Raw genomic sequence first — 11,443 nt, forward strand, 5'->3', positions numbered from 1 at the left:
TATTGTGTGACATCATGAATCAGTGTTGCCACAGTCGAGACTCGCGATTATGCCAAAAACGGGCTTGAATTTTACGAGATTTTCAGATTATTTTTATGAACTAATTTTAAAGACCAGCTCCTATTTATATTCATTATTTTAATGAAGTGTTTTAATTGTAATCATGTACACAACTAAATGATGCTGCCAGGAATGATAATGAAATAAATTAGCAAACAGCGTATATATATATATATATATATATAAGGCTGAATCAAAAAGTAAGGTGAATTGTTGATTTACAGAAAAGCGTACAGAGATACGTCGATGAAGCTTTACTATGTTTGAAGTATGGTATCACACTATTATTCGAAGAAGGAACCGTAGTTGTCTAAACATTTATTCCAACGTGGCACCAAATCATCCATGCCCTGTTCAAAGAAATGTTGTTCCAGATTTCCTAACCAGGTACGTGTAGCCTGTTGTGCCTCTGTCAGTGTCTGGAAACGCTGCCCACGGAGATGTTGTTTCAGGGGGCCGAACAAATGGTAATCTGACGGGACTAAATCAGGGCTATACGGAGGGTGATCGAGAATTTCCCACTTGAACCCGCGGAGGTGTGTACGGGTCCGTTCGGCTGTATATGGACGTGCGTTATCATGCAGTAACAACACGCCCTCTCGGAGTGCCCCCGCCGTTTCTGCCGTATGGCTGCTTTCAGCCTGTCCAGGGTTTGGCAGTAGGTGTCTGCATTAATGGTCGTACTCTTTTCCAGAAATTCAACATGAATAACACCGAGACGGTCCCAAAAGACAGTAGCCATTGTTTTCTGGGCAGATGCTATTGTCTTGCATTTCTTGGCCTATGGTGACAATGGATGTTTCCATGTCATGCTCTGACGTTTGGATTCAGGTGTCCATAGAGGTATCGGAGTTTTATCGCCCGTTATGATGCGATGAAGAAATGAATTTCCTTCGTCGGCATAACGTGTGAGGTGGCTCAGAGAAATGCCCATTCGCTGGTTTTTATGTTCGTTACTCAAAAGCTTGGGTACCCAGCGCACACACACTTTTGTGAAGCCCAGTTGGTCATGGACTATACCGCTTACGGAACCATAAGAGATATTTAATTCATTGGCAATGTCCTCCAACCGCACTCTTCTGTCTTCACGAATCATGGCATCGACGATAGCCACATTCGTGTCGGTGATGGACGTTGATGGTCTGCCACTTCTGCCATCATCTGTGACAGTACTCCTACCACCTGCAAATGCGTTACACCACACGTACACTTGTTTCAGCGACATAACACTATCTCCGTAGACCTGCACCAAATCTCGATGAATATCACATGGTTTTGTTTCCTTGGCCCAGAAAAAACGAATGACTCCGCGCACTTCTCCTTGGTGTAATGTTCCAGTCGTTGCGCCATCTTTGAGTTGCTCTCAGCACCAGACGGGTGGACATAGAATGTTGTACAAACCGTCACACTTCTATTACCATATTACCTGTAACATGGAAAAGAATTAATTAGCTACACACAATACTATGGGTTTGACAGGCAATTTCACCTTACTTTTTGATTTATCCTTATATATATATATATATATATATATATATATATATATATATATATATATATATATATATATATATAAGGCTGAATCAAAAAGTAAGGTGAATTGTTGATTTACAGAAAAGCGTACAGAGATACGTCGATGAAGCTTTACTATGTTTGAAGTATGGTATCACACTATTATTCGAAGAAGGAACCGTAGTTGTCTAAACATTTATTCCAACGTGGCACCAAATCATCCATGCCCTGTTCAAAGAAATGTTGTTCCAGATTTCCTAACCAGGTACGTGTAGCCTGTTGTGCCTCTGTCAGTGTCTGGAAACGCTGCCCACGGAGATGTTGTTTCAGGGGGCCGAACAAATGGTAATCTGACGGGACTAAATCAGGGCTATACGGAGGGTGATCGAGAATTTCCCACTTGAACCCGCGGAGGTGTGTACGGGTAAGTTCGGCTGTATATGGACGTGCGTTATCATGCAGTAACAACACGCCCTCTCGGAGTGCCCCCGCCGTTTCTGCCGTATGGCTGCTTTCAGCTTGTCCAGGGTTTGGCAGTAGGTGTCTGCATTAATGGTCGTACTCTTTTCCAGAAATTCAACATGAATAACACCGAGACGGTCCCAAAAGACAGTAGCCATTGTTTTCTGGGCAGATGCTATTGTCTTGCATTTCTTGGCCTATGGTGACAATGGATGTTTCCATGTCATGCTCTGACGTTTGGATTCAGGTGTCCATAGAGGTATCGGAGTTTTATCGCCCGTTATGATGCGATGAAGAAATGAATTTCCTTCGTCGGCATAACGTGTGAGGTGGCTCAGAGAAATGCCCATTCGCTGGTTTTTATGTTCGTTACTCAAAAGCTTGGGTACCCAGCGCACACACACTTTTGTGAAGCCCAGTTGGTCATGGACTATACCGCTTACGGAACCATAAGAGATATTTAATTCATTGGCAATGTCCTCCAACCGCACTCTTCTGTCTTCACGAATCATGGCATCGACGATAGCCACATTCGTGTCGGTGATGGACGTTGATGGTCTGCCACTTCTGCCATCATCTGTGACAGTACTCCTACCACCTGCAAATGCGTTACACCACACGTACACTTGTTTCAGCGACATAACACTATCTCCGTAGACCTGCACCAAATCTCGATGAATATCACATGGTTTTGTTTCCTTGGCCCAGAAAAAACGAATGACTCCGCGCACTTCTCCTTGGTGTAATGTTCCAGTCGTTGCGCCATCTTTGAGTTGCTCTCAGCACCAGACGGGTGGACATAGAATGTTGTACAAACCGTCACACTTCTATTACCATATTACCTGTAACATGGAAAAGAATTAATTAGCTACACACAATACTATGGGTTTGACAGGCAATTTCACCTTACTTTTTGATTTATCCTTATATATATATATATATATATATAGGGTTTCCATAAAGTCTGAACGGATTTAATTCGCTTATAATTTACATAAAAATGCTCATATTGAATCAAATAAAGTGCAAACGGTAGCGGAAGGACTAAATTTTTACCTGTAATCTGCACCAGCTCAGTTCGTTCACCGCCACACCTCCAACTGGGCGCCATTTACGTCCACACATTCGCGTAGGCGGCGCTGGAATCCATTCAGAGCGTTCCGCCGTGTTTGATTCGAAATGCCAGCCACAGACTCCCTGATTTTGTCCTTTAAGTTCTCCAAACCACTTGGCTTCTTTGCATAAACTTCCGTTTTTACATGACCCCAAAGCCAGAAGTCGCAGGGGGAAAGGTCGGGTGATCTTGGCGGCCAAGCGGTCGGGCCACCGCGGCCAATCCATCAGTTAGGGAATTTCTCGTCAAGGAACTGTCTCACCTTGATTGCATAGTGAGGGGGTGCCCCGTCCTGTTGGAACACGATGTCGGTCTGGATTCCACGTGCCTCCAGTTCCGGAATGAGGTATTTCTGCAACATAACCAGGTACGAATCTCCATTCACGGTTTCCTCTTCAAAAAAGAACGATCCAATCAGATGATCATAGACACAGCGCACCAAACGTTCACTTTAGGGCTATCTCTCTCATGTGTCTCAAATTCCTTTGGGTTTTCCGTGCCCCAAACGCGACAGTTGTGTCGGTTAACCTTCCCGGAGACATGGAAGCTTGCCTTATCTGAGAACATGATGGCTGAAAGGAGAACGTCGCCATGGCGTCACAGAAGTTGAACCGGATGTCCGAATCTTCATCATGCAGATCCTGGACTATCTTGATTTTGTAACCTTTGACCTTGATCGTCTTCTTGGCTATCTTAAACACGGCTGTCTGTGGAATTCCGAGTTCCATGGACCGTCTAGGAATCGACTTCTGTGGGCTGTTGATGATGCTTTCCCTTACCCTGCTCACTGTTGCAGGCGATGTTGGCGGCCTCCCACTTCGAGGACGGTCCAGGACGCTTCCTGTCTCCAAGAACTTAGCATGCCACTTTCGGATTGCACTCTCAGTCGGTGCCGGCTTTTTGAACTCTTTGGTGAACCTTCGACACACCAGAATTGGTGATTTTAGCTCTGCGTACCACAGAACACATTGCGCTTTCTCTTTCACCGACGCCATCTTAGTAGTAATGGCCTTACTTTGCCTAACTTTTTGGCCCCTGGGTCCCTGCCTCAGGACCCATGGTCCCTGGCCGGGGTCAATGACCTAGGGGTACATAGGACCATCCCCTCTAAATTTTGGCAGGGGTACCATGGCCCACCCCCTAAATTTTGGCAGGGGTACATAGGACCACCCCCCTTAAATTTTGGAATTTGCCAAATCTAAAAATTTGGTATGGTAGCCTAGGACCACAGTATGTACCTCTATCCGTATTGGGGGTCTATGTCGTTCCCTTTCATGGGTAAAAAATTGCCAAAAAGTCAAATTTCGGGGGTTTTTGACCTAATTTATCCCCTTGGATGAGGTGTTATTACCCTATATGGTTATATGGGCGTATACAGGGGTCCATTCCCTTTCATAAGACATGGGTATATTAATGCACCCATTGAAAAATTTGGGAGGGTTACCTTGGCCCACCCCTTAAATTTTGGAAATTGCCAAATCTAAAAATTTGGTATGGTAGCCTAGGACCACAGTATGTACCTCTATCAGTATTGGGTGTCTATGTCGTTCCCTTTCATGGGTAAAAAAATGCCAAAAATTTAAATTTCGGGGGTTTTTGACCTAATTTATCCCCTTTGATGAGGTGTTATTATCCTATATGGTTGTATGGGCATATACAGGGGTCCATTACTTTTCATAACATATGGGTATATTATTGCACCCCTTGAAATTTTTGGGAGGGGTACCTTGGCCCACCCCTTAAATTTTGGAAATTGTCCAATTTCAACATTGGGTATTATAGTACAGGACCGTAATATGTATTATGATAAATTTGGGTGGTCCACCTCGTTCCCTTTTAGGGGTACCAAATTGCCAAAATATAAACGTAAGCAATACGTTGTACCACGTGTTTGGTCTTTTGGCCCAATTTATCCTCTTGGATGAGGTCCTATTACCTTATATGGTTATATGGTTATGTATAGGGGTCCATTACCTTTCATAAGATATGGGTACATTTGTGCACCCCTTTAAAAATTTGGGAGGGGTACCTTGGCCCACCCCTTAAATTTTGGAAATTGCCCAATTTAAACATTTGGTATTATAGTACTGGACCCTAATATGTATTATGATAAATTTGGGTGGTCCACCTCGTTCCCTTTTAGGGTACAAAATTGCCAAAATATAAACGTAAGCAATACGTTGTACCACGTGTTTGGTCTTTTGGCCCAATTTATCCTCTTGGATGAGATCCTATTACCTTATATGGTTATATGGTTATGTATAGGGGTGTATTACCTTTCATAAGACATAGGTACGTTTGTGCACTCCTTTAAAAATTTGGGAGGGGTACCTTGGCCCACCCCTTAAATTTTGGAAATTGCCCAATTTAAACATTGGGTATTATAGTACCGGCCCTAACATGTATTATGATAAATTTGGGTGGTCCACCTCGTTCCCTTTTAGGGGTACAAAATTGCCAAAATATAAACGTAAGCAATACGTTGTACCACGTGTTTGGTCTTTTGGCCCAATTTATCCTCTTGGATGAGATCCTATTACCTTATATGGTTATATGGTTATGTATAGGGGTCTATTCCCTATCATAAGACATAGGTACATTTGTGCACTCCTTTAAAAATTTGGGAGGGGTACCTTGGCCCACCCCTTAAATTTTAGAAATTGCTCATTTTATATATTTGGTATTATAGTACTGGACCCTAACATGTATTATGATAAATTTGGGTGGTCCACCTCGTTCCCTTTTAGGGGTACAAAATTGTCAAAATATAAACGTAAGCAATACGTTGTACCACGTGCTTGTTTTGGCTCAATTTATCTCCTTGGATGAGGTCCTATTACCTTATATGATTATATGGTTATGTATATTGGTCCATTCCCTATTATAAGACATGGATATATTGATGCACCCCGGGAGGGGTACCTTGGCCCACCTCTTTATTTTGGAAATTGCCCAATTTAAACATTTGGTATAATAGTATAAGACCCTAATATATATATATATTACTATAAATTTGGGTGGTCCATGTCGTTCCCTTTCATGGGTACGAAATTGCCAAATTTTAGTACAACCACGTGTTTCGTTTTTCACCTAATTTATTCACTTGGATGAGGTCCTATTACCTAATATGATTATATGGTCATGTATAGGGGTCCATTTTCTATCATAAGACATAGGTACATTGATGCACCCCGGGAGGGGTACCATAGCCAATCCCTTAAATTTTGGAAATTTTTCAATTTAAGCATGCGCTATCATAGTACATGACCTCAATATGTATCATGATAAATTTGGGTGGTCCACCTTGTTCCCTTTCATGAGTAAAAAAAATGCCAAAATATAAACATAAGCAATATGTTGTATCACGTGTTTGGTTTTTGGCCCAATTTATCCCGTTTGATGCGGTCTTATTACCGTATATGGTCATATGGTCATGTATATAGGTTCATTTCCTATCATAAGACATGAGTACATTGATGCACCCTTTAAAAATTTGGGAGGGGTATCTTGACTCATCCTCTCAGTTTTAGAAATTGTTTAATATAAGCATTTGGTATCTTCGTACAGGTCTTCAATATGTACCACTATAAATTTGGATGGTCCACATCGTTCCCTTTCATGGGTAAAGAACTACCAAAAATCAAATTTCGGAGGTTATTGACCCTTTGATAAGTATTTAGCACGTTATATGGTTTATTACCTTTATATGTTTATGTTCTCTTTTAAATTTGGGAATTATAAAATAACATAATTTGGTAAACGTTTTCTAGGACCCATTGTAGATGTTGGTGTTCCTCTTATGGCCAAATATTCAAAATTTAAAGGTTATTGACCGGCTTTATTATTGAATAACTACAGGATTTATTACTTTTTCATAAGACACAGGTGTATTTGTGTACCAATCTTAAATTTCGGGAGGGGTATATTTCTTATTGTCATATCAATAATTGGTAATTGTTCTTTGGGTAAATCATTATGATCACGTGATCAGTTATTGACCTATGATGGGATTAGGAGTCCAGGACATTGGTACATTTAAACTTTGTAGGATAATTTGAGAATGCGTCATTGGTATTGATTATTACAGCCAAATATAAACGTAAGCAATACGATGTACCACGTGATTGACCTTGATGAGGTAGTGTACAGGGATACATAGCTAACCTTATTGAATCTTATGACTCATAGTCTTAAGGGAATACATGCTACAACACTGGCAAAGTTATTGTTGATGCAATTTGATTGGTTGATCACTATCTTTCGTGCAATCTGATTGGCTGATCACTATCTTTCGTGCAATCTGATTGGTTGATGAGTTTCAAATCTTTGCTGCATTCAGTTTTGTTTTAACATTTAAAAAGTTTGAAACTTTGGTTTGACATTTTTTCGTTTGATATTTTTAGTTTAAAAATTTTTGTTTCGAAATTTTTTGTTTGTAAATTTTTGTTTCAATTTTTTTTTGTTTAAATTTTTTTCGTTTGAAATTTTTCGTTTCCAAAATTTTTTTCTGTTTAAAAATTTTTATTTGAATAGTTTTGTTTGGAAAATTTTGTTTCAAATTTTTTTTTGTTTGAAAATTTTTGTTTGAAAATTTTTTGTTTGAAATTTTTGTTTGACATTTTTAAAAGTTTGTGCACTCATTAGTAAAGAACCGGAACTGTTTAGAACTAAAACCTCTGGCAACATTGTGGTGCAATAGTACACGTCAGAACATGATAATTCAACGTCATCAGTTTTGCATCATATATAAGTATCGTTCGATTTAGTATTCATGATAACATCATCATGGCTACTTGTCTGCAGTTTCTAAACACACGTGATGTGATGAAATCATTTACCAAGATTACTGATTTACAACAAAATGTACCTTACAGAATCTTAGCTAGCCAAAAGATCCCTACAAAGTTTGGATTAAGAATCGTAGTGAAGCTTGAAAATGGTAAGAATATAATTTTACCAGCAAGATATTTTCCCATGGAAGCATCGAAACAAGAAGAACTGCTGAGTTTCTTAAATATTGGATCTGTATCTTTATGTTACAAAGGATTCTTGGGTCGAAGTCATCAATTTGAATTTAGTACACAGCCAGATTCGTCAGCAAATCATGAATTCAAACGTCAGCACGTCAGACATAGTTGTATGAATTTGGTTGGTCAGCATGACGTCAGCAACTGTGATGAAATCATGAATTCAAACGTCAGCACATTCCTTTCCAATGACGTCAGCAATAACTATAAACCAGCAAATACAGTGTCATCCCACGAAATCATTTGAGCAAGTGCTTTTCAGGAGGAAAGATGTGTACTTCTAACGATAAAGAGTTCATCTTCGCAAGCTATTATCCAATAAATATATTTCAAACAAAACATGTGATGATTGGTATCAGTGCTAGAACATTTGAACCTGTGATTCGATTGGGCAAAGCAGAACAATTTGGTGTACAACTGACCTGTGAAGAATGGCAAATATTATGTTCACGAATCGACCAAATGAACGATTATTTTCATGATGAGCTAAATGTGACCATAGTCAAATCATTAGGCTCAAATCATGAAGTGGTGATGCGTACAGTCCTCGAAGAGAAGATGGTGCTGTTACGTAAAAAGAGTACATTCCATGTCCCTCGCAACATGGTGTATCTAACACAAACGGAATGGAGCAAATTCATCAGCGTATTTCAGTGTGTGAAACATGCAGTGGAAGTGTGCAACAAAACAAGTATATTCCTGAAAAAGTACTATTTTGAAAAATGTGTTATGCATATTGTACAACATGTATCTAGATATTGTGATGGTTGTCAACATCGTTCGTGGGTGCATACCTGTATTGATAAACAGTTTATTTGTGATCAAATGGACATTGAGTTTCCACCAATTGATATTGCAATAGACCTTAAAAGACTTCAATTGGAATTAAAATTATATGCTAAAGACAAACTAGTGCAAGAAGTTCAAAATACATTGTATCGACAATATCCAGAACCACTATCTGGTATGGATGTATGTGGAGTGTAATAAAATGATCCATTTCAATGATTTGTGTTTTTTTCATTTCAAGTACAGCCCCATGTTCTGACGTGTACTATTGCACCACAATGTTGTCAAAGGTTTTTGCTCTAAACAGTTCCGGTTCTTTACTAATGAGTGCACAAACTTTTAAAAATGTCAAACAAAAATTTCAAACAAAAAATTTTCAAACAAAAATTTTCAAACAAAAAAAAAATTTGAACCAAAATTTTCCAAACAAAACTATTCAAACAAAAATTTTTAAACAGAAAAAAATTTTGGAAACGAAAAATTTCAAACGAAAAAAATTTAAACAAAAAAATTGAAACAAAAATTTACAAACAAAAAATTTTGAAACAAAAATTTCAAACAAAAACTTTTCAAACAAAAATTTCAAACGAAAAGTTTCAAACAAAATTTTGAAACAAAATTTTCAAACAAAAAATTTCGAAACAAAAATTTTTAAACTAAAAATATCAAACGAAAAAATGTCAAACCAAAGTTTCAAACTTTTTAAATGTTAAAACAAAACTGAATGCAGCAAAGATTTGAAACTCATCAACCAATCAGATTGCACGAAAGATAGTGATCAGCCAATCAGATTGCACGAAAGATAGTGATCAACCAATCAAATTGCATCAACAATAACTTTGCCAGTGTTGTAGCATGTATTCCCTTAAGACTATGAGTCATAAGATTCAATAAGGTTAGCTATGTATCCCTGTACACTACCTCATCAAGGTCAATCACGTGGTACATCGTATTGCTTACGTTTATATTTGGCTGTAATAATCAATACCAATGACGCATTCTCAAATTATCCTACAAAGTTTAAATGTACCAATGTCCTGGACTCCTAATCCCATCATAGGTCAATAACTGATCACGTGATCATAATGATTTACCCAAAGAACAATTACCAATTATTGATATGACAATAAGAAATATACCCCTCCCGAAATTTAAGATTGGTACACAAATACACCTGTGTCTTATGAAAAAGTAATAAATCCTGTAGTTATTCAATAATAAAGCCGGTCAATAACCTTTAAATTTTGAATATTTGGCCATAAGAGGAACACCAACATCTACAATGGGTCCTAGAAAACGTTTACCAAATTATGTTATTTTATAATTCCCAAATTTAAAAGAGAACATAAACATATAAAGGTAATAAACCATATAACGTGCTAAATACTTATCAAAGGGTCAATAACCTCCGAAATTTGATTTTTGGTAGTTCTTTACCCATGAAAGGGAACGATGTGGACCATCCAAATTTATAGTGGTACATATTGAAGACCTGTACGAAGATACCAAATGCTTATATTAAACAATTTCTAAAACTGAGAGGATGAGTCAAGATACCCCTCCCAAATTTTTAAAGGGTGCATCAATGTACTCATGTCTTATGATAGGAAATGAACCTATATACATGACCATATGACCATATACGGTAATAAGACCGCATCAAACGGGATAAATTGGGCCAAAAACCAAACACGTGATACAACATATTGCTTATGTTTATATTTTGGCATTTTTTTTACTCATGAAAGGGAACAAGGTGGACCACCCAAATTTATCATGATACATATTGAGGTCATGTACTATGATAGCGCATGCTTAAATTGAAAAATTTCCAAAATTTAAGGGATTGGCTATGGTACCCCTCCCGGGGTGCATCAATGTACCTATGTCTTATGATAGAAAATGGACCCCTATACATGACCATATAATCATATTAGGTAATAGGACCTCATCCAAGTGAATAAATTAGGTGAAAAACGAAACACGTGGTTGTACTAAAATTTGGCAATTTCGTACCCATGAAAGGGAACGAGATGGACCACCCAAATTTATAGTAATATATATATATATTAGGGTCTTATACTATTATACCAAATGTTTAAATTGGGCAATTTCCAAAATAAAGAGGTGGGCCAAGGTACCCCTCCCGGGGTGCATCAATATATCCATGTCTTATAATAGGGAATGGACCAATATACATAACCATATAATCATATAAGGTAATAGGACCTCATCCAAGGAGATAAATTGAGCCAAAACAAACACGTGGTACAACGTATTGCTTACGTTTATATTTTGACAATTTTGTACCCCTAAAAGGGAACGAGGTGGACCACCCAAATTTATCATAATACATGTTAGGGTCCAGTACTATAATACCAAATATATAAAATGAGCAATTTCTAAAATTTAAGGGGTGGGCCAAGGTACCCCTCCCAAATTTTTAAAGGAGTGCACAAATGTACCTATGTCTTATGAT

At 38.3% G+C, this 11,443-nt stretch overlaps 2 protein-coding genes across 2 annotated transcripts; both read right to left on the reverse strand.

Moving 5' to 3' along the window:
- Positions 1-841: 841 nt before the first annotated feature.
- On the reverse strand, positions 842-1,285 carry LOC145669791 (protein GVQW3-like). Its single transcript, XM_081738133.1, has one exon. The coding sequence runs from the start codon at positions 1,283-1,285 to the stop codon at positions 842-844; it is 444 nt and encodes a 147-aa protein (XP_081594259.1).
- Positions 1,286-2,231: 946 nt separating this feature from the next.
- On the reverse strand, positions 2,232-2,675 carry LOC145669792 (protein GVQW3-like). The gene has a single exon (XM_081738134.1). It carries the CDS (start codon positions 2,673-2,675, stop codon positions 2,232-2,234), a length of 444 nt encoding a protein of 147 aa, XP_081594260.1.
- Positions 2,676-11,443: the final 8,768 nt, after the last annotated feature.

The sequence above is a fragment of the Thermobia domestica genome, chromosome 14 (genome assembly GCF_964235325.1).
Source record: "Thermobia domestica chromosome 14, izTheDome1.hap1.1, whole genome shotgun sequence".
NCBI lineage: Eukaryota > Metazoa > Arthropoda > Insecta > Zygentoma > Lepismatidae > Thermobia > Thermobia domestica.

Excerpts from the sequence above, each read along its gene's own strand:
- LOC145669791 (XM_081738133.1), bottom strand. The coding sequence starts at position 1,285 with ATGTCGCTGAAACAAGTGTACGTGTGGTGTAACGCATTTGCAGGTGGT.
- LOC145669792 (XM_081738134.1), bottom strand. The coding sequence starts at position 2,675 with ATGTCGCTGAAACAAGTGTACGTGTGGTGTAACGCATTTGCAGGTGGT.